Consider the following 22,032-nt stretch of genomic DNA (forward strand, 5'->3'; position numbering starts at 1 on the left):
AGAGACTAGCCAGGCCCAGGTCAGCCCTACTCAGGCACAGAAGTCCTCTGCCAGCCATCGTCCCCCTGGGTATGGCTTCTGAAATGGGAAGCTGAGCCCCAGTTAACCCCACAAATCCCTGGGAGAGAATGGGACTACGAGGACATCAGTCATGGGCACCTTGGTGGGAACGAGTCTTTCAGATTGACATCTCAGAGAGAAGGGAGGACAGGCACTGCTGAAGCCCAGAGCTTAGGAGCAAGGACAGAGGAGCCAGCCAGTAGGTAGTGCCCACGCAGCGAGGGCAGGGCTGGAAGCAGGGGAGGAGGCAGGGAGAGGATGGGGGGTCATTCTACTCCCAAGAACACAGCTGTCATCCTGCTGTAGGAGATCATGACTCCTTTTCTCACACTTGGGATCGAGCGTGGCACACAGCCCATCTCCATGGAACAGTTCCTGCTTCCTCCGCCTCCCACGAGAGCTGAAGGCCCCCGCTTAAGACCATGGGGGTGGGGTGAGCCCTCCCTTCCCCTCCTGCCAGTAAGGACACACCAGGCCCCAGCCATAGGCTCAATTTCCCTTTCTTTCCCTGCACCCCAAAACTGGAAAACTGACAAACGTGGGGGGGAGGGGTTCCTGCTGGAACCACACCTTTGGGTCTCTCTTTCCCAGCCTGCAGGCCTGAGTATGGGGGCATGAGGAGGAAAGGGACAGGGGGGTCCACGTGGGATATGGAGAACCACAAGGGGTAGCCCTTTCCTCCCCATTCTGGGGGAAGCCCATCCTTGCTCTCCGGCGCCAGCCACCACCCTCCCAGGTGGAGGGAGGAAGGGGCGTGCATGAACACAAGTGTGCAGGGACAGGCTGCCCTGGCCCCAGCTTCCAGTCTCAGGACATTTGGCGGGGGCCAAGCAGTGGACAGTGGGTCGATCTGAGCCGAAGGCAGGGCTGCAGAGCAGAGACCCCCAGCCCACACCCCTGCAGAGCTACCGGACCACCACATCAGCCAGACTGTGGGAAAGGAGCCAATTTATGAAATTAAATAAAGTCCACCGAGGGAGTGACGAACACGGGCTTGGGCACCTCCACTGTGGCCGGGCCCAGCACAGCTGGAGCTCAGCATGTGAGCTGCGTCCCCACCGGCCCCGCCCCTCCCGGGAGGGGGCTTAAATAGGCCAGGCCCCAGCCTGGCAGCCAGCAGTCCTGGCGCCTAGGGGGGACAGAAGTCAGAGAAGTAGGGGTGCTGCAGGGCCTCTTCTGCTGAGATGCGCTGCACAGGGTTACACTTCAGAAGGTTCTGGAGACAGGGAGGAAAGGTGGTGGCCAATTCAGGACAGGTCAGCAGCCCAGAGCCCCACCCTCCTCTAGTCCCTCTGGACAAGTGTCTGGACCCCAGTCTCTAACCCTGGCCACCTACCTGCAGCAGGTCCCTCCCTGTGGCATTGAGCTTGGGCACGACATTCACCAGGGATGTTGTGGCTGGGTACATTGGGTAGGGCTGTGGGGGGGCAGAGAGAGGCAGACCGGGAGTGTGGGGGTGTGCAGGCTGCTAGGAACATGAAAGAGATCCCAATGAACCATGACCCCCACCCCGTCATACCTTGTAGTCAGGCAGCTTGGTCATGGAGGGCCACTGCTCCTCAGTTGGCGTCCCCAGCAGCGTGTCCACGGGGTCAAGGATCATTCATAGAGGGGGCCTCATCTGTACCTTCAGGGGAGGGTGAGGGGCCCTTCCCCTCCAGGGGGCACTCGTTACCCTACCGCAGCCTCCTCTCGGCCCCTTCCTCCTCGCTGGCCGTGACAGAGGCAGGCCCCCACTTGGCCGCACCGGCTTCCCTCACCTAGCCCACGTCCTGATATCTGGTCCTGATGGACCAGTCCCTCTTGCCCTACTCCCACAAAGCTGCCCTGGGCCCTTTGGCTCTTGCACCCTAAGGATGCGTGGCTTATCTGGAGGAGCGCCCTCTCGGCCTCTGCCCCCAGTGCCCTGCTTGCCTACAGTCAGGGTGTTCGGCCCCCCTGCTCTCCCTGCCTCGCCCTCAGGAGAAGCCCTGAGACCCCACGGTCCTGGCCAAGGCCAGCCCACCCTCACTCCCCTTCCAGAAGGCTCAAGGCAGAGGGAAGTAGAAGGATATCGGAAGATCCTCTTCAATTGGTCATCGACATCATTGCCAGGGAAAAGAGGCCGCCCAGCGTTGGCCAGCTCTGGGGGAAGGTGGGGGCTAAGACCCCTCACACCAAGGTACCCCACACCTTCCATCCCCAGCCCCCAGAGAGACCCTCCAGACCCTGTTTGTCAACCCAAGTGGGAGGCAAAGTGCCCCTGCAGAGCCCCCGCGTGTCACCTGCAAAGATGCAGCCTGCTGACCACATGTCGATGGACGTGGAGTACAGCTTGGCCCCAAAGAGGACGTCCGGGGGGCGGTACCACAGTGTGACCACCTGGAGGAGACCCCGCCCAGAGGGGACCCCCCACTTAGACACTTAGAGGGCCAGGAGGAGGTTCAGGGTGGAAGCTCAGAGAGGAGAGGAAAATTACACTTTGGGTCCTGGGGTAGGAGCTGAGGGACTCCCTCCCTTGACCCACAGTCCACCCTCCAGTCACCTCGGCTGAGTAACAGCGAACAGGGATCCCGAAGGCTCGAGCAAGGCCGAAGTCAGCCAACTTCAGCTCCCCGTTCTGAGAGGGAGGTAAGAGGACAAGGAGAAGGGCCCTTAGCAGGCTTGGGGCAGGCTCGGGCTCCCTCCTGCCAGGCCTGTCCCCTCAGTGCTCCCCAGCGCCTGGCTCCAGCCTCCCCCATCTCCCACCTTCTCCCCCACAAGTACCCTGTTTATTAGCAGGTTCTGGGGCTTCAAGTCCCTGTGCAGCACGTTGCGGCTGTGACAGAATCCCAGGCCTTTTAGCAGCTGGAAGAGGAATGACTGGGGGTGTGGGGCAGGGAGGAGGGAGTCAGACACTCTGGTCTTGCAACTGTGCCCAACGGCGGGTCACCTCCTTCCTCACCCTCTGCCTCGCTCCACCCCGCATCCGCCTTTCAGCACCCAGCTCGGTATGACACCATTCACTCACTGTCCAGGACCTGCTTGTACTGTGCCTGGCATTTGAGGGACCACAGCAAACAAGCTGGCCCTGTTCCCCCCGCTTTCTGGACCTTACAGCCTAATGGACCTTCCTGCCTGGATGCATCTGAAATGCGCAGTAGCCACCAACACAAACAGTGTGCTATGGCATTGCTCAGGACCCGGCTCCCCAGAACCTGGATCAAGGCACTTGGTTTGGGCCCAGGAGAGTGCCTGGTACACAGTGAAGCATTCAGTAAGTATCTGCTGAATGAATGACTATCTCTTTGAGCCTCATTTTCTCATCTCTCAAGTGTAAATAATATCACTGATGTCAGAGTGTTGCTCTCAGAGGAGACCATGTCATGATGCTTGCTAAGATTGGAGGCCCCTGGAGGGCAGAAACAGGGTTTCTCGTTCTCTGGCACCCCAACGTGTCCCTTTTCAGGATTCAAACTTTTTTTTTTTTTTTTTTTTTGAGACAGTTTCACTCCATTGCCCGGGCTGGAATGCCGTGGTGTCAGCCCAGCTCACAGCAACCTCAAACTCCTGGGCTCAAGCGATCCTCCTGCCTCAGACTCTGGAATAGCTGGGACTACAGGTGTGAACCACCACGCCCGGCTAATTTTCTATTTTTAGTAGAGATGGGGTGTTGCTCTTGCTCAGGCTGGTCTTGAACTCCTGACCTCAAGCAATCCTCCCGCCTCGGCCTCCCAGAGTGCTGGGATTACAAGCGTGAGCCACCAAGCCTGGCCTCAGGATCCAAACTTGGTGCTCAAATAGTGCTTGTACTGAATACAGACTCCAACCCTAGCCTTGAGGAGTCCCCGGATACCACTCTCCTCACCTTCACAATCTCAGGATCGAGATCACCATTGCAGCTGTCAAAGTACTTCTTCAGGTCCTGAAAAGCGATGGGGTGGGAAAATGGGACAGAGTTTAACCTCAGTTTGGGACCCTACACCCTCCCAACGCTACTGTCCCTCAAACTCCCCTTTCACCTGGTCACAGAATTCAAAAACCAAAGTCAGCTTCTTGTCACTATGCAGGACGTCATGAAGCCTAGGGGAAAGGAAGGGCTCAGCCAGGCAGGTGCACAAGTTTGCACCTAACATCCCAATATCAGCCTGGCCCCTGCTGAACCCCCACCTCTTCCAACCGGCCACCAGGCCAGGATGGCCCTGCCTTGCCGCTACACACCTGACGATGTTCTTGTGCTTCAGCTCCTTGAGCAGGCAGATCTCCCGAAGGGCAGAACTTGGCACTCCCTGCACGTGTGAGGGAGCCGGGCAGGCAACAGTCAGATCCCAGCCAGCCCAGCCCTCAACCCCCTCCCTGGCCCTGTCCCCAGGCTTACCTCATCATCGTCATCCAGCCTCACCCGTTTCAGAGCCACGATCTCATGAGTCTCTCGGTTTTTGGCCTTGAACACTGTGCCATAGGTGCCTGGGGGAGGAGGTCAGGGGTAAGGGAAAGGCTGGAGCACCTTCCCCACTCCAGGAAATCCCTCCTGGGAGGGGGGCAACAACTGAGTGTGCAAGGGAAGGGATTCATGGTGAAGGCCAGGCGTGGAAGAGCTTTGTGAGCGAGGATGTGGCAAGTGGGCAGGGGCGAGAAGGTGCCTGCCAAGGCTGCAGGGTCTGGGCAGGAGGGGAGACTGAGCTGCCAGGGTGAGGATGTCAGTAATAAAGGCGATGCTCGAGGACGGGTCTGGAAGAGGACTGAGGGCCTGCAGAAATGTTGAGGTTGGAGGTCTGCAGCTAGAACTGAGGCTGGGGTTCGGGGTGAGGCTGTGCCAGTGGTGCTCAGGCTAGGGTGGGAAATGCAGGAAGTGCCGCTTTGGGAGGACGGGTCTACAGGGAGCGCTAAGGGTGGGAGTGGGAGTCTGCGGGAAATGCTAACATGGGGGGGACTGCTGTCTGCATGAAGCGCTGAGCCCGGGGGCCAGGACTTCGGCCAGTGCTGAGGTCTGAGCCTGCAGGTATTACTGATGGTAGGGGAGCCAGGGCTGCAAGGAATGCCGAAGGGTCTGCAGAAGATCTTGCAGGAACACCTCTTGGTTCCATTACCTTCTCCAATCTTCTCCAGTTTCTCGTATTTCTGCATCACGGCAGCCGCGGGGACCCCTGCGGGCCCTCGGTTCTAAGACTCCGGCCCCGGCGTTGCAGAGGAGGCGGCACCCCTGCCTCCATCCCGGCCCACCCCTTTCCTGCGCACGCGCTTCTGGGGCTTGTAGTCCTAGGACCGCCAGGTCTCCCAGTAACACCCCGGGTCGCGGCCGGGAAGACTACAACCCCCAGCAGGCCACGCCAAGGCTCTCTGCAGCACTCGGCTCCGGGCTCCGGGTCCACCGCGGAGGCAAACCTTGGACTTCAAGTCCCAGAAAGCATCGCGGATCCGCTTTCCGGGCGTCCGCGCCTGGGCGCCGTGATTCCCAGTGTGCCCCGCTCTTGTTATTCCTTTTCTGTGCCCGCAGCGCTCTTGGATGGGCCGCTCCGGGACTACGCGTTCCAGAATGCAGCGGGCAGGGGTGGGGCCGCTCTCAGTTTGGGGTTTGGCGGCCTAGATCCCGGGCCCCGGTGGCTCGGCTCTGACCCGGTTTGGTGATATTGAGTTCCCAACGACCTCCTGACGCTCTCAGCACCTCTCACCAACCACGGGTGACTTCGGGATTCATTGGGGAATGGCTCTGAGCCGTGTCTTGCTACTGACCTCCCAGGGGCCAGCTGACCACAGCCTAAAGAGAGGCAGATGTGCTCATTTGAGTCTGATTCGGGCAGGGAAAACACGCCAAAGACCCCTCTTTCTACTGGGCGCCGTTTGTCGTCTCGGAGCCCACGCCACTCCAGGCGCTCCGCTCTGGCCTGCTGAGGCGACTGGCTGGAGCCCTGGGGGATCCTGGGGTCCCCGTCTCCCCGTCTCCAGAGCTGGGCCACTGGAGTCAGCCAGGGTGTGGCCGACTAGGGCTGGCAGGCTGGTCACCCTCCTCAACAGACAAGACCACAGACAGATACTACACTTGGAGCAGCCTTTACCTCATTGCTTAAAGGAGTTGATTATAGATTTTCCTGCGCTGCTCTCTAATTGTCTCATGATTGCATTCTTGAGGGCTGTGCTCTGGGCAAAAAGGACACCAAATAGCACTCCTCCACGCCGGAACCAGAGTTGGTGCAAAACATTTGTTAATTAACTCATTTATATCTGAATGTTTTTGCATACACGATGCTATGCTTTACCCATTTGGCAGACTAAAGAAGCGAAAAGTGTATTCTTTATCTGGAACAACTAATTTAATTGGGAAAACACACACAAAGGTCTTTAAGTGGGTGATGGCCACGCATAGAGTTCGAGTTGGTGTGGAGGTAACAGAGACGACGAGGGAGGCAGTCTCGGGGAATCTCTGTCCCTCTCGGAAGTGAGGGGTGCCTAACAAGTTGCCCCCCTAGGTCAGCTCAGGATAATGGGCAGCCAAGCTCCAGTCGCTATCTCCCCTCTCGCTCGCCACCCCGTCCCTCAGGCAGACAGGGGCTCTGGGGCGGGTATTTGGGCGGGGTGGGAGGGCGCAAGAAAATCTTGACCCCGATGTATTTCTATTTCTGCTTCTTCCGCCCCACATTTCCTGGCCATCCTTGGTGCCTGCGTTTTCCTGCCTGCGATCCTCCGCGTGAGGCGGGCTCCTTTCCGCCCAGAGGTGCCGTCATGGAGCCAAGAGACGGCGTCCCCCGGGCGCCTGAGCCCCGAGTGGGGAAACCCGTAGTGGCGGCCTGGCAGGGCGGGGGCGAGGGGCGGCCGGGCGGCCTCCGGGTGCCCGGCAGAGCCTGGAAGCGCGCCCCCGCCCCGGCCCTGATCTCGGCCCCTGCTCCCCGCCTCTCCACCCGCGGCGGCGGGGCCGCGCACGGTGCGCTGGGGGGCGCGCACGCAGGGGGCTGGCCTGCCCGCGGCGCGGGGGAAAGTTGAGTTGGGAGAAGTTGGGAGCGGCAGGGGTGCGCCCCAGGGTGGGCACGGGGGAGTCGTCGGGAGCGCGCGAGGGCGCCGGAGGACGGGGAGAGACCCCGAGACCCCCGGGCGCAAAGTCCGGAGCAAACGGGTAAACGGAGAGGTGGAGGCGGGGGAGGCCAGGGCCGCGGAGGGAGGAAGGGAGGGGGAGGAGAGGGGGAAACTCGGGACTCGTGCGGAGGGAGTGGAAGTGGAGGAAAGGGCGGAGACTGGGGGGCGGGGAATCGAGGTCTTGGGGAGAAAGATGGGGAGGCCAACGGATGCTGGTCGGAAGCGGGCATTCCGGCGTTCGCATCTTAAGAGTTCCCAAAAGCCAGGGTGCCGCGCCCCCTGCCACCAGGAGGGGGTAGTCTCGGGGAGGCGCCGCCGACCCTCTCACTCCAGTCAGGCTCCAGGCGACTCTCTTTCCCTGCGACCCCCTTGCACGGCCCCTCAGTCTAGTCTGGGCGCCCAGCCTGGGGGTTGCCCCGGGCCTCCTCCCCCAAACTCCGGGTTGGGAGGCGGAGCCGGGAAAGGGGGGTGGCGGGTCTGGTCGGGACAAGGGGTCAGGCAGAAGAGGGAGCAGCTGGGTGGGAATGGGAAGACAACCCCGCAAAGTTGGATCTGACTCCTGGGGGGCCGGTTTTTCTGGGCGAGGAGTTCTATGCTGGGTGTTGGGAACGGCGCTGCCTGAAATCCAGGGTCCACTTATCCTCCCTCCTCCAAGGAGCTGTGGAATGTACGAATTCACTTGGGGGGTGGTTAATGCCCTAGTAGGGGTCCGACGTGCTAATCCTTTGGGAAGGGGGAAAAAGGCTAATCCTGCGGGCCGGTCGGGGCTGGTCCCCGGAATGTGCCCCCACCCGGATTATGGCACCGATGCTCTGGACAGAAGCTGCTTTGTGTTCTGGGACAGCGGGGGAGGGGGCGGAGGGGCGTGAATGAAGAGAGGAGGGGATGATAGAAGAGCACGTTGAGGGCACAGCCTGGAGGTGGGAGTGGGCACCTGCAGGTGCTCGGACAGGCTCTCCCCACACCCTTCCCAGACTGGCCCCCCTGCTCCCACGGGATTGCCCTGGCGGAGGGCCTGCTGGGAGGGTGAAGAGAGTGGTCAGCTGAGTCCGAGTGCTTGCCAGGAATGTGTCACCCAGGCTCCCCACCCTGGGCTGACCCCCCACACTTTCATGGTTTGACCCTACACTGACCTGTCTCACACCTAAGTTGGGCAACCCGGCTCACCAACACCACACCAGGGGATCTTTGGTCTTTTTGCCTTCAAAGAGCCCTGGGCTGCCCCCATTAGGAATTGGTGCCCCGATATGCACCAGTTGGGTTCCAGCCCCACAGCTCCCCGCTGTCCCCCACCCCCAGCACACACACTGTCCTCCCCAGCCTTCCCTACAGTCACGGTCAGGAGGGCCAGGAGGTGGCAGCCCTGCAACTCAGATTTTCCTGTCCCCAGGCTAGGGAGGGGAGGGACCTGGACTGCCCCTCAGGGCTCCTGTGCCCACCCCTTCACAGCCCGTCACATGCCCCTCCCCCACTATAAAGCTTTGCCTGGCCTGCGCCCACCTTCTGTCCCTTCCTCCCTCCCACTGAGTGAGTAGAGTTGGTCTCTTGCCCTTCACCCAGGGGGCCTAATTCTCTCCTGCCTGTCCCTGGCACGTCTCGGGGAGGGGAGTCTCCCTGCCTGGCCTGCACTGGGCAGGGGTCCCCTTCCCTGCTGCGGCCCCCTGGCTTGCCTTCTTGGGCTCTCCCCAAGTTCTCTCCTCTCCTTCCCTGCTTGCTCCACGGGGTGTCTCACTCTCCCCACCACACCCCTCCCGGCTCAGGCCCACCTCCGGCATGGTTCCTATTCGGTCTCGGCCCTTCACTTCCCTTCTCGCTCTCTTCTTTATCACGCCCTCCCCGTCTCTGTTGCTTTCTCTCCAGGACTGGGCCTTGACTCCCTTCTCCCGCATTTTTTTGCAGCCTCTCCCACCTTCTCTCTCCTCCTCCCTCTTCTGCTCAGTCTCTTGGCCCTTTTTGGCCCCTTCACCTCGGTCTTCTCTCTGTTTGTTCTTCTCTTTTCTTCCCATAGATAACTCTCCTCTTCGCTCTTGCCACCCCTGAGGGCCACACCAAGGCCCTTCACAGCCTGAGCAGCGCAGAGACCCGCGTGGCAGGCAGGCTCCTTTCCTCCCCTGGCTGGGCGCCCTGCCAGCCTGCCCCTCTCAGATGGTGACTGGGCCTCTCCCCAACCCAGGTTATGCCTCCGCCTCGTTGCCCTGAAAGCCGCAGCGACAGCGAAAAGGGCTAAGATTTGGCCATGAGCAGCGCCCCCCGGCGCCCTGCCTCGGGCGCAGATTCTTTCCACACGGTGAGTGTTGCCTACCGGGTGGGCAGGCCCTGTGCCCTCTTGCCGAGGGTCCGCGCCAGCCAGGGCGGTGTTACGGGGGATGTGGGTGCCTGTGTGTAGATTGGGAGGGGTGTTGGCATCCGTGCCCTGACCTTGCAGGATGGTGGGGGAGGAGTGGGTGGTGCGGTGGGAGGGGACTGGGGTTCAAGTGTCTTTTAGTCCTGGAGAGGGAGCTGATGCTGTTTCCTGAAGACCCAGCTAGGTTAGCCTCAGTGGAGAGGAACTCTGAGGACCCTGGGTCTCCAGCCCAGCTGTCCCTCTCTGACCTGGCCTTAGAATCTGAGGTCAAGTCTGCACTGGGCTGGGTTCTGGGCACTGTGGCTGGCGTGGCCGGCCCCGCCCCTCTGCCCCACGTGCCACCCTGGCCCGCCCCTCCCTGCCCCCATGTGGCTATGGCCCCACAAGGCCCCCTCCCGGGTTTCCTAAGGAGTCTAATGATTAACCCCAGTGCCACAATCAGCTCCGTTATTGGTCTCTTTGGCCCTTGGGCACGTGACTAGGAAGGGGCACGGCCGGTCCCCTCCCCCTCCTTCCCCGGTTCTGCCCTGCCAGCCATGGACTTCCTCCTGCGGCCTCAGGTGCGAGGGGTCTTTGACCCCCTCCCCTGTGACCCTCTCCCCCATCCCCGGCTAGCCCTCTGCGCTGCCCCTCCCCCCTTCCTCCCCCGGCTGCTTCTGGTGGGAGCCAGGCTGAGCTGGGCGCATGGGGAGCCCCGAGACGGGCTGGGCAGGGGCCCTCCCCGCAGAGGGGAGAAGCCAGCCCCCTGGCTCCCTCCTCTTGTATCCAGTGTCCCTGCCTGCTCCTGCTGCTCCTGTCCCCACCTCGCCCTCAAGACCTGCCTGCCTCCTCCCAGCCCTAGCCCTCCTCCCCTGGCTCTTCCTTGCTCTAGCTGCTGGTACCGCTGTGGAGGGGGCTGCATACCCCGCCCTTGGAGGTCCTGATGCCCTTCAGGTCCAGAAGCTCTTGAGCAAATATTTGGTGGCGCCTTGAGCTGAGACTGTGGGGTGGGGGGTGGACCGAGGCTGCCGGGGCAGGCAGCGGCTTAGCTAGGCTGGGCTCTCACAAGCGCCGCAGTCAGTCCGAGCTGCTGCTGGGCTCCTGCAGGATGACTCAGGTGGGGGCCGTGGGGGTGGGGTGAGGGGCGGGGCCAGGGAGCAGCTGAGGGGGCCAGGGCTGAATGGGGGCTCCCCTGTCGAGGTGAAGCACAGACTTTTCTGTCCGGGCAGGGCTGGGTGTGTTTGACTCAGAGCCACTCCAGGTCAGTTAGCTGGGGCGCCTTCAGAAGTTACTTTTTGGGCTCAGCTGCTGTCCTCCAGGCAACTGGAGTTTCCTCACTGTCTGCCATGTGAGCTGCTCCGTTCACGCACACCCGCTCCGGCCTGAGAAGTGCTGGACACAGGATTTCTGCTGCCACCTGCAGGGTGGGCCCTTCCGCCTGCTCTGGAACTGACTGCACAGCCAGGGTCCAGATGCAGCTTGGAACCCAGGATGCAGGCTCTTGGGGAGGAGATTGGGTCCCTGATGTTGGAGGGGGCAGCTGCTGGGGGTCACTGGGTCCCTGGCATTGGAGGGGGCAGCTGCTGGGGGTCACTGGATCTCTGGCACTGGGCAGGCTGGAGTTTGGGGTATGATTCCCAGTGAGCCCCTGTGGGTTTCTCTACCCCTTCTTCCTCACAGCCAGAGCCAGAGAGCTTGGGCCCTGGGACGCCTGGGTTCCCCGAGCAGGAGGAAGATGAACTTCACCGCACCCTGGGCGTGGAGCGGTTTGAGGAAATCCTACAGGAGGCCGGGTCTCGCGGAGGGGAGGAGCCAGGCCGCAGCTATGGGGAGGAAGACTTTGAGTGTGAGGGGGCAGGCAGGGGAGGGGCAGGCAGGGGCTCAGGCTTGACTGCCCAGAGAGGAAGGGGCTGGGGCCCTAGTGGGAGGAGCCAGGGTTGGGGGCTGGGATGGTGGGTGGAGGGACGCTGTAGCTGCTGGCAGCCAAGTCCCCCTCCTCCCCACAGACCACCGCCAGTCCTCCCACCACATCCATCACCCTCTGTCCACCCACCTGCCTCCGGACACCCGCCGCCGCAAGACACCCCAGGGCCCAGGACGGAAGCCTCGAAGGCGCCCTGGAACCTCCCCCACTGGGGAGACCCCCACCATTGAGGAAGGGGAAGAAGATGAGGACGAGGCCAGTGAGGCGGAGGGGGCTCGGGCCCTCTCGCAGCCATCCCCTGCCTCCACACCCTCTTTGGTGCAGGTGAGTGGGTGTGGGCTCCCAGGGGAGGTCTGCAGGGCCCTGGCCTGCCTCTCTTGCCCACACGGGTCTCTGTTGCAGTTCTTTCTCCAAGAGGATGAAGGCGCTGATCGGAAGGCAGAGAAGACCAGTCCTTCTCCCCCTGCCCCGCTGCCCCAAGAGGCAGCTCCTCGCGCCACCAAAGAGGCCCAGACCGGGTAAGTGCACCTCAGTCAACAAGCATCCCCAAGTTCACGTGTCCCCTGCTGGGGCAGTGTGGTGATGCAGGGAAAGTGTGAGCCTTGGAATCTCCAGGCCGGGGCCAGAGCCCAGGCCTGCCCTCACCAGCTGTCTGGGCAAGTGACTTAAGCTTCCTGAGCCCCATGCTCCTCATTTCGAAGCCAGGCACAATAGAACCTTCTCACTGGGTGGTTGTGGGGATTAAGGGTGGTGTGAATTGAGGTTTTAAGTATGGTTTAGCCTGGCATGGAACAGATGCGCCGTCTGAGCTGCACCCCACCCCCTCTGCCCGTCCCCTTGCCTGGCTCGGGACTGGGCTGGTGACTGCAGCACCCGCTGGGACCCCCAAGGTTTGAGAGGAATAGGAGACCCCCCTCATTCTTGGGGAGCTGCCAGTCCACCCTGGTTGGAAACCAGATGTTGTCACATGAAATAGCACTGGAACACTCTCAGTGCACTCTGTGGCCTGGTTTGGGTAGAACATCGGTGCCAGTGGGTGTTTGGGGGCACCAGCCAGAGAAGGCTTCTCGGAAGAAATGACTTTGAACTAAGTCTCAAGGTCTCTACTATCACGGACCTGTTTTCTGGGTGCCAGGCAGCGTGAAGGGCCATAGGAAGTGAAGGGCACATTGCCCGCTCTGGGAGTGCCAGGCCCACTGGGATAGGCGTGCAGATGGGGCGGGTCCAAGAGAAAGCCTGGCAGTGGGAGAGGGTTGGATTTGTGGGCCAGGGTGTGAGCAGAGGGCACTCAGGGTGGGTGGAGGCCAGGGAAGGTCATGGGAGGGTCGTGGGCCTGGAGCTGCAGGGCCCCCTGATGTTGGGAGAGGGGGGCGGGATGGGTGAGGGCCTGGGCTGCGGTGTTGGCAGAGAAAGGGGAGAGGAGCAGAGGCCGGAGTCCGCGGAGGCCAGTGCGGAAACCCCTCCTCCTGAGCACAGGGAAGCTGTCGGCAGTCGTGAAGGCCCTTCGCTGAGTACCTTATTCCTCCTGATTAAAAGTGGCCCCTGTGACACTCTGAGTCCTGTGGGTAGGGTGTGCCTGCGAGGGGCAGAGGGGCACAGGAACGAATGCTGGCTGATGGGAGGCGGTGTCCTGAGCTCCTGTTAGGCACCAGCCCCTGCACTGGGCTCTTCCGAAATCTCAGCTCTCCCGCACCTCGGGAGGCTGGCCTCGGCCCCAGCTGCCGGGGAGAAGTTGACGTTCAGAGGGGCCTTGGGTGACCGTTTGGGGCTACACAGCAGGAAAGGGGAGAGCCAGGATTTGAATGCTGGCAGTCTGCTTCCAGAATCTTCCTCCTCCCACACCTGAGCCTCCTAAGGGTGGCAGCTGGGAGGGCGTGGGGTCCCCTGCATGGGTGTGGTCTTGGAGGCAGAGGCCACCTGCCTCAGGCTCACAGCTACACTGTTTGTCCAGAACCCTGGTGGACGAGGTGGTCGCCGTGGCCAGCGGCACGGCAGGTGGTGACGATGGCGGTGCCTCGGGACGCCCCCTGACCAAAGGCCAGCCTGGGCATCGCAGCTACAACCTTCAGGAGAGGAGACGCATCGGGAGCATGACGGGGGCCGAGCAGGCACTGCTGCCCCGTGTCCCCACAGACGAGAGTGAGGCCCAGACGCTGGCCACGGCAGACCTAGACCTCATGAAGAGTGAGTGCTGGGGCGAGGCCGAGCCTGGCGCTGGTGGGAAAGGAGTGAGAGGAAGGGGAAGCCCGACCTTGGCCCTCTACACCCGTAGGTCACCGGTTTGAGGATGTTCCTGGGGTGCGGCGGCACTTGGTGCGGAAGAATGCCAAAGGGTCTGCGCAGAGTGGACGGGATGGGCGGGAGCCTGGCCCCACGCCTCGGGCCCGGCCCCGGGCCCCCCACAAGCCCCACGAGGTACCATGCTCTGCTTTGTGCTTTTCCTTTAACTCCCATCCATCTCCCCACAGCCCCTCCGCTACCTCTTAGATCAACAATAATCTCAAGCACCAGGGTTGCCACCTATGGTTGTGCAGGTTGCACACTGCACAAGAGTGCCATGTACCCATCTTAGAGCCTGTTGACTTGGGCATTGTGATTATGGCTCACATCTGAGATGTTGTTGGTTTGTGTATCATGACCATTTTAGGAAGAGATGTCTTTTTCTGGTTTGAAGAAAGGAACCTTTTGGGCTGCAGGTGGCTCTGTGTAGCACCAAGCTTCATTTTTCAAAACCCAGTCAGCTCTGTACTCGTTTGATGCAGCAACCCATGAAGATGACAGGAGGTGGTGTCAGCCATAAACCAGGGTGCTATGACTTGCCAAGGTCACTTGGTTACTTAATGACACTGCCCATCTTAGGCTGCAGGGTTCTTCTGGTCCTGAACTGTGGCTCAGGGTGGTATTTGTCCTTTTTATTGAGGCGTAATTAGACGTGCAGTGACCTGCACTGTGTTAGCATCCAGCTCACGGACACGGGGCACCCACACACACGCTGCCGAGAGAGACCGTCCTTTCGGGCCAGGCGCGGTGGCTCACGCCTGTAATCCTAGCACTCTGGGAGGCCGAGGCGGGCGGATCATTTGAGCTCAGGAGTTCGAAACCAGCTGAGCAAGAGCGAGACCCCATCTCTACTAAAAAAATAGAAAGAAATTATATGAGCAACTAAAAATATATAGAAAAAATCAGCCGGGCATGGTGGTGCATGCCTGTAGTCCCAGCTACTCGGGAGGCTGAGGCAGGAGGATCACTTGAGCCCAGGAGTTTGAGGTTGCTGTGAGCTAGGCTAACGCCACAGCACTCTAGCCAGGGTGACAGAGCGGGACTCTGTCTCAAAAAAAAAAAAGTCCTTTCGTGGCCCTGGTTGGGAAGTGTCCTTCAGAGGGGACCATTTTTCTTTCATTTGTAATTAGTTTTGCCAGTTCTTGAATATGTGCAAACGGAATCACAAAACCCCACTGTTTTCACACGTAGTGATGTTTATTTATCAAGCCTTTACTGTGAGTCATGTCACTTGCTAAGTGTTTTACGTGTTTTTTTTTTTTTAAATCTTTTTAAGAGCCCCTCGAGGCAGGTTATCCATTTTCCAGATGAGGGAAGCAGTCTCAGAGTGGCCACTCGTCCAGGGTTCCCCAGGCTGTGAGACATGTGCTGCCCACTGTGCTCTCCAGGATCACCTGTCCCCCCCCGATGGCACTTACCTCTGGCCGATGGCGGGGTGCTCTCTGGCTCTGTACGTTGCAGCGCCTTCTCCTCTTGCCCCAAGGTGTTTGTGGAGCTGAACGAGTTGCTGCTGGACAAAAACCAGGAGCCCCAGTGGCGCGAGACGGCACGCTGGATCAAATTTGAGGAGGACGTGGAGGAGGAGACAGAGCGCTGGGGGAAGCCGCACGTGGCCTCCCTGTCCTTCCGCAGCCTTCTGGAGCTCCGCCGGACCCTGGCCCATGGTACCCGGCTCCCCTCCCACCCCGCCCGTCCTTGCCCAGGGAACTCTCTGCTGCTGGGCCTGGTCTCTGAGGCCAAATATTCCCTAATCCTCTTGAGCCACACGGGGTGTGATATCACCGGAGCCCAGGAAGGAGCGTCCTCCCTCTCGGCGATGTCACACAGACTGCGGCTCCTTGCGTGACTGCAGGCAGGGTTCACCCCTCTGTCTGGCGTCTGCGTTTTCAGTAAGCAGCTTCTCTGATACTTTCAGATAACTGAAGCTGATGTGTTTGGGTGCTAAAACATTTTTAAGCCACTTTGATGTAAAGCTTGTTGAAATTCCTGGCTTGCCTCGTTGCCATCTTCGCGATCCTGGGGATTCTGATGTGACCTGCAGGGCTGTGTCACCTCCCTCGCTGACCACGGGTGCAGGACTTTAGCCCCATGTCTGTTTCTGCTGTCCGCTTGCTTCTTCCTTCCCAGGGGGAAATCACTCCCATTGTTGTCAAAGGCCTGTTTCTAAGCAGCTGAGGACCTAGAAACCTGCTGTTACGATTGTCCCCAAACTCAGAGCAGATAGGCTCTGAGAGAGGCTTGAGCACTTTGGGTACAGCGCAGAGCACAAGAGCTTTAGCGCTAGGCTGTGTGATCTCTGTCTGGCAGCTCAGGGCCCTTTGGTTCTGTTTGTTCTTTAGTTCTGTATTCCTCAACGTTGACCTTGCCGGGTAAATAACCTCGTAGGTTTTGAAGGGACGTTCATTTCTATATGAAATGGTGGCCGGAGGTCTAGAAGCTGCCTGGTGAGCAGCAGTTGGGCTTGTGGAAATGACAGGGAAGTTGAGAAGCCTGGAGTGGCGGGGGCACCTTCAGATGGCTTGAGGGCTGTCACATAAACAAGGCCACAGACCAGCTGCGTCGTGTTCCAGAGGGTAGAACTAGGACCCTAGAGTGACGGTCAGCGGGAGGTAGCCTGGACGTCCCAGTGGAGGCTGGGTGCCCCCTGGAAAGAGTGTCTGGCAACCTCTCTGATAACTAAGGTTTGGTGGCCTCTGTTGAGCCCCTCAGCATTTCTGGGGGGAGATGGGGTGGGGAGAAGTGGGTCAGAGCGGTGATGTGACTTAGGCTTCAGTGGCAGAGCCGGTAGTGGAGCCCTGGTCCTCGATTTGTTGGCTGGCACTCCATCCCTGGAGCACACCCACCTGGCTGTCCCCACCTGTCCCTAGCTCTCGCTCCCATTCTGTGCCCCACTGTTGGTTTTGACTGGGGGATACCGAGGTGCCTCCCTGCTGTCTTCGCCCCAGGGGCTGTGCTCTTGGATCTGGACCAGCAGACCCTGCCTGGGGTAGCCCACCAGGTGGTGGAGCAGATGGTCATCTCTGACCAGATCAAGGCCGAGGACAGAGCCAACGTGCTGCGGGCCCTGCTGCTGAAACACAGGTTGGCCCTGCGGGGGAGGGGAGTCCATGTCATCCTGCCCACCTGCCCCAGCCCCTGCTGTTGACCTTAAAGTCACTGCCCTCTGCCCCCCCAGCCACCCAAGTGATGAGAAGGACTTCTCCTTCCCCCGCAACATCTCAGCTGGCTCCCTGGGCTCCCTGCTGGGGCATCACCATGGCCAGGGGGCCGAGAGCGACCCCCACGTCACTGAGCCTCTCATTGGAGGTGTTCCTGAAACCCGGCTGGAGGTGGAGCGAGAGGTGAGGGGCAAACAGGCCCTGCCCGGGGCTGGCTGCAGGCTGGGAGGAGCCTCGTGTGAACACACAGCCGGAGGGGCCTGGCTAGTCTGAGCTCCTTCTCCTGTGTCCCCCAGCGAGAGCTGCCTCCTCCGGCACCACCGGCTGGCATCACTCGCTCCAAGTCCAAGCATGAGCTGAAGCTGCTGGAGAAGATCCCTGAGAATGCCGAGGCCACAGTGGTCCTTGTGGGTACGTGGGGCGAGTCCTGGGTGGCGGGCTCCGTGGCTGGGCCTTAGGCAAGGCTGTGTGAAACCTTCTGGGCCCTACCTTGGTGCCGCCCTGGGCTGGGGGCTGGAAGGCCTTTGGCCGCCCTGCTCTTGCCCAAGCTGGCCCACATCCCTAGGCTGTGTGGAGTTCCTCTCCCGCCCCACCATGGCCTTCGTGCGGCTGCGGGAGGCCGTGGAGCTGGACGCGGTGCTGGAGGTGCCGGTGCCTGTGCGCTTCCTCTTCCTGCTGCTGGGCCCGAGCAGTGCCAACATGGACTACCACGAGATCGGCCGCTCCATCTCCACCCTCATGTCGGATAAGGTCAGCTCCCCTCCTCGCCCGCGCCCTGCACCCTGGAGCCCGCCCTGGGCCAGCCTTGGCCCCCCATGGCTCCCCCCACCCCACTCCTCCTGCTGACCTCTCCCAGCCCCATCTCCAGGCCCTCAGCCCTGCTTGTTCCCTCCCCGATCCCGGTCCTGCTTTGGCAGCAATTCCACGAGGCAGCCTACCTGGCCGACGAGCGGGACGACTTGCTGACTGCCATCAATGCCTTCCTGGACTGCAGCGTGGTGCTGCCGCCCTCCGAGGTGCAGGGCGAGGAGCTGCTGCGCTCAGTCGCTCACTTCCAGCGCCAGATGCTCAAGAAGCGGGAGGAGCAGGGCCGGCTGTTGCCCATGGGGGCTGGGCTGGAGCCCAAGTCCGCCCAAGATAAGGGTACGCACCAGCACAGGCCCGGCCGAGTGGGGCTACCTGGAGGAGGAGGGTGGGCAGGAGCGGCAGGGGCGCCCTGACGGGGGCCTGGCTTGCAGCACTCCTGCAGATAGTAGAGGCAGCAGACGTGGCAGAAGACGATCCCCTTCGGCGGACAGGCCGGCCCTTCGGGGGGCTGATCCGTGACGTGCGGCGCCGCTATCCCCACTACCTGAGCGACTTCCGAGACGCGCTCGACCCACAGTGCCTGGCTGCAGTCATCTTCATCTACTTTGCTGCCCTGTCTCCTGCCATCACCTTCGGGGGGCTGCTGGGTGAGGAAAGGCTTCAGGTGGGGGTGGGAGGTGGCCCAGGGCCACTGGCCACCAGCTCCTGAGCTGGTTCCTGTGCCCCCAGGAGAGAAGACGCAGGACCTGATAGGGGTGTCAGAGCTGATCATGTCCACGGCGCTCCAGGGCGTGGTCTTCTGCTTGCTGGGTGCCCAGCCGCTGCTGGTGATCGGCTTCTCGGGCCCCCTGCTGGTCTTTGAGGAGGCCTTCTTCTCGGTGAGGGCTCCCTGCCCAGCTCCAGCCGCCTTCTCTGCGCTGGACACCTGCCCCCAGGGCCCCCCACCCTGAGCTCTGGACCTGACTGCTGCCCCATCCCAGTTCTGTAGCAGCAACCACCTGGAGTACCTGGTGGGCCGCGTGTGGATCGGCTTCTGGCTGGTGCTGCTGGCCCTGCTCATGGTGGCCCTCGAGGGGAGCTTCCTGGTCCGCTTCGTCTCCCGCTTCACCCAGGAGATCTTTGCCTTCCTCATCTCACTTATCTTCATCTACGAGACCTTCTACAAGCTGGTGAAGGTGGGCAGGCCCTACCAACAGCTGAGCTGGGAGGGCTGAGGCTTCAGGGCCAGAGGGAGCTGGGGGCATGCCAGGCCGTCCCTTCATCCCTCCGTCTGAATGTGGGGCCAGGCTCGTCCAGGTGTCCCCTGGGCTTGCATCCACAGCACCAAGAGCCAAGGCTTGTGCCTCCTCCCACCCCTGCCCCAGTTTCCCCACGGCCAGCACACACCGGGGCTTCAAGTCAGTCTTTCAGAAACCCATGTTTTGTTTTTTTTTGTTTGTTAAATGTTTTATCTTTATTTCTTCTAGTTTGGTTTTAGAAGTATTTTTAATAACAAAGGTAACACATGCTTCTGTTACAATGTCAGGTGATTCAGGAGTCTAGAACAGGAAAGGCCCCAGAGGTGACAAACACAGTCACACTCTGGGCATCAGATGTGTGTGACAGGCTCAAGACGGGCCACCCACAGTCCTCTGTGCTCACGTCCTCCTCCTTCAGGCCGCTGGAGCTACCTTCTGGGCCTGGCTTGTGCCATACTCCCCAGCTTCCTGCCGTAGACCAGCCCCCTCCACCCTCTCTTAACCCCACATTGTGCTCACAACTGGTTCTCTGCCTCATTGTCTTAAAGCAACGAGATAAACTCCTTAAAGGCAGGCTGGCCTGTCCCCTGCCCCACCCCACCCCACCCACTGCACAGCCAAGTCCTGGAAATCTCTGCGGTCAGCTGATAGGAGTCGTGTGTGGCCCTTTTCTCCCCAGATCTTCCAGGAGCACCCCCTGCACGGTTGCTCAGTTTCCAACAGTTCAGAGGCCGACGGCGGCGAGAACATGACGTGGGCTGGGGCAGGACCCACGCTGGGGCCGGGCAACAGGAGCTCAGCCAGGCAGTCCGGGCAGGGTAGGCCCCAGGGCCAGCCCAACACAGCCCTGCTGTCGCTGGTGCTCATGGCCAGCACCTTCTTCATCGCCTTCTTCCTGCGCAAGTTCAAGAACAGCCGGTTCTTCCCCGGCCGGGTGTGTGGGCTTGAAGGCTGGAGGGAGCTGGGGGTAGGAAGGGGGCTTATGAGAGATGAGGGGCTATGGTGGCTTCTGAGCACTGTGCTTGCCCACTCAGATCCGGCGGGTGATTGGGGACTTTGGGGTACCCATTGCCATCCTCATCATGGTGCTTGTGGATTACAGTATCGAGGACACCTATACCCAGGTAAGGTGGTGCACATGGCAGTGAGGTGCTACTGCCTGGCACCAGGCTGGCTCCACCGCCCAGGGTCTGGATGTTCCCCACCAGTCCCCAGCCCGAGCATGTCCTTGAGAGCTGGTAGGCACCAAGCCTTTTCCATGGCGTGCCCTCTGCGTTCACCCCACCTCTGTCCCCACACCATCTGCCCTGCAGAAGCTGAGTGTGCCCAGTGGATTCTCGGTGACAGCCCCAGAAAAGCGGGGCTGGGTCATCAACCCCTTGGGGGAGAAGAGTCCCTTCCCTGTGTGGATGATGGTTGCCAGCCTGCTGCCAGCCATCCTGGTCTTCATCCTCATCTTCATGGAGACGCAGATCACCACGTGAGTGGTCCCAGCTGAGGGGCCAGCCTGGGGACCTCCACGTGGGAAGCAGAGCTGCATTGGGCGAGGGAGCCGGGTTGCTGCTGGTTTACTTCGTAGGCAGCAGAAGATCCACCTGATGTTTGCTGGGATGGGAACGGAGGGCAGGCTGGCCGGGCTGGCCTGGTAGTGCTTGCTGGGAGCTGTGCTAGAGGACAGAGCTGGGGGTGCAGGTTCAGCTCCATGATGGAATTCTAGTCCTGACGGAATGCACAGGACCACCAGGTTCCACGAGCAGACCAGGGACTGGCAGGGCATTCTGGAAAGACGTGGGCCGAGCCATGTGGCCCAGGCCTCAGGGAGCCCCCCCCCTCCTCCCGCCTTCAGGCTGATTATCTCCAAGAAGGAGCGCATGCTGCAGAAGGGCTCCGGCTTCCACCTGGACCTGCTGCTCATCGTGGCCATGGGTGGCATCTGTGCCCTCTTTGGCCTGCCCTGGTTGGCTGCTGCCACTGTCCGCTCTGTCACTCATGCCAATGCACTCACTGTAATGAGCAAGGCTGTGGCGCCTGGGGACAAGCCTAAGATTCAGGAGGTCAAGGAGCAGAGGGTGACAGGGCTGCTGGTTGCCCTGCTTGTGGGTATGTGGCCTCTGCCCCTACTGTGCCCAGCAGGTTCCCTGGGATCTGAGAACCTTGGAACCAACTGTTTCTCGTGCCCCCCAGGCCTCTCCATGGTTATCGGGGATCTGCTTCGGCAGATCCCCCTGGCCGTGCTCTTCGGAATTTTCCTGTACATGGGAGTTACCTCCCTTAATGGGATCCAGTTCTATGAGCGGCTGCACCTGCTGCTCATGCCACCCAAACACCACCCAGATGTCACCTACGTCAAGAAGGTGAGCCCTGGCTTGGAAGGGGTCCCGGGGCCTCTGCCCACCCCTGGTCTACTTGGGTCACCCTCCAACTCCCCCTCTCCATCTACCCACTCCGGCCAGCCCCCCACCTCCACTCTGTACAGACCAGGCTCTGCGAGTACCTGAGACGGTGCCTCCACCCCACTTCCAAGGAGGGGAGAGGGTGGTCCCCAGCCTCTGGATGTGGCAGGTAGGGGGAGAAGCCTGGCTCACCTGTCTCTGCCCCCCAGGTCCGGACCCTCCGTATGCACCTGTTCACGGCCCTGCAGCTGCTTTGCCTGGCCCTGCTCTGGGCCGTCATGTCCACAGCTGCCTCCCTGGCCTTTCCCTTCATCCTCATCCTCACGGTGCCGCTCCGCATGGTGGTGCTCACCCGCATCTTCACCGAGCGAGAGATGAAATGTGTAAGGACTCCGCCCTGCCCCCCTCAGACACTCCAGGTCCCTCCTGCCCATGGATCTGGAAAGGTCCCTTCCTGTCCTTCCCTTCCTGATGCATCTTCCTCTCACAGCTGGATGCTAACGAGGCAGAGCCGGTGTTTGATGAGCGGGAAGGCGTGGATGAGTACAATGAGATGCCCATGCCTGTGTAGCTGCCACCCAGAGGGACAGCCAAGGGACTGATGGACCGAGGGAACAGGCTGTGGGATGGGTCTCCCCATCCCTCTCCCGTCCTTCCTTGTTTTTATTTAAGTGAATAATTTAAAGTCCCCTCTCCCCCCTACCCTGGCAGTAAAGTGCTTCAGCCCTATGTACCCCTGGCCTTTTGTCTCTGGGGTGGGGGTGGGGGGATGCTGATGGAGAAGAGATAGGCAACCCAGCCCTGCTCTCCCTGTCTCAGAAAC

The 22,032-nt window shown here is 60.9% G+C and overlaps 3 protein-coding genes across 7 annotated transcripts; 2 read left to right on the forward strand and 1 right to left on the reverse strand.

Annotated features, from left to right (window-relative positions):
• Nucleotides 1–988: 988 nt before the first annotated feature.
• CDK5 (cyclin dependent kinase 5) lies at nt 989–5,213 on the reverse strand. Of its 2 annotated transcripts, XM_069461890.1 has the most exons (12): nt 5,109–5,213; nt 4,397–4,485; nt 4,240–4,307; nt 4,041–4,101; nt 3,887–3,943; nt 2,806–2,901; nt 2,585–2,659; nt 2,325–2,421; nt 2,115–2,184; nt 1,580–1,640; nt 1,397–1,477; nt 989–1,276 (listed from the first exon to the last, which is right to left on the reverse strand). In XM_069461890.1, exons 1-12 carry the CDS (start codon nt 5,143–5,145, stop codon nt 1,190–1,192), a joined length of 879 nt encoding a protein of 292 aa, XP_069317991.1. In that variant the 5' UTR covers nt 5,146–5,213; the 3' UTR covers nt 989–1,189. The 2 variants fall into 2 exon arrangements, with proteins under 2 accessions (XP_069317991.1, XP_069317992.1); XM_069461891.1 differs by lacking the exon at nt 2,806–2,901.
• Nucleotides 5,214–7,067: 1,854 nt separating this feature from the next.
• On the forward strand, nt 7,068–9,313 carry LOC138376881 (uncharacterized). Its single transcript, XM_069461501.1, has 2 exons — nt 7,068–7,126; nt 9,260–9,313. The coding sequence occupies exon 2, from the start codon at nt 9,263–9,265 to the stop codon at nt 9,311–9,313; it is 51 nt and encodes a 16-aa protein (XP_069317602.1). The 5' UTR covers nt 7,068–7,126; nt 9,260–9,262.
• On the forward strand, nt 9,260–21,949 carry SLC4A2 (solute carrier family 4 member 2). 4 transcript variants are annotated; one of them, XM_069461482.1, is made up of 22 exons: nt 9,260–9,373; nt 11,090–11,255; nt 11,416–11,657; nt 11,736–11,851; nt 13,285–13,517; nt 13,606–13,748; nt 15,097–15,277; nt 16,559–16,694; nt 16,789–16,954; nt 17,068–17,182; nt 17,337–17,521; nt 17,689–17,914; nt 18,010–18,225; nt 18,308–18,456; nt 18,559–18,753; nt 19,496–19,750; nt 19,851–19,940; nt 20,130–20,296; nt 20,663–20,916; nt 21,001–21,170; nt 21,419–21,592; nt 21,700–21,949. In XM_069461482.1, the coding sequence occupies exons 1-22, from the start codon at nt 9,323–9,325 to the stop codon at nt 21,778–21,780; spliced, it is 3,711 nt and encodes a 1,236-aa protein (XP_069317583.1). In that variant the 5' UTR covers nt 9,260–9,322; the 3' UTR covers nt 21,781–21,949. The 4 variants fall into 4 exon arrangements, with proteins under 4 accessions (XP_069317583.1, XP_069317585.1, XP_069317584.1 ...); XM_069461484.1 differs by lacking the exon at nt 9,260–9,373 and adding an exon at nt 9,878–9,990; XM_069461483.1 differs by lacking the exon at nt 9,260–9,373 and adding an exon at nt 9,926–9,999.
• Nucleotides 21,950–22,032: the final 83 nt, after the last annotated feature.

The sequence above is a fragment of the Eulemur rufifrons genome, chromosome 29 (genome assembly GCF_041146395.1).
Source record: "Eulemur rufifrons isolate Redbay chromosome 29, OSU_ERuf_1, whole genome shotgun sequence".
Classification (NCBI taxonomy): Eukaryota; Metazoa; Chordata; class Mammalia; order Primates; family Lemuridae; genus Eulemur; species Eulemur rufifrons.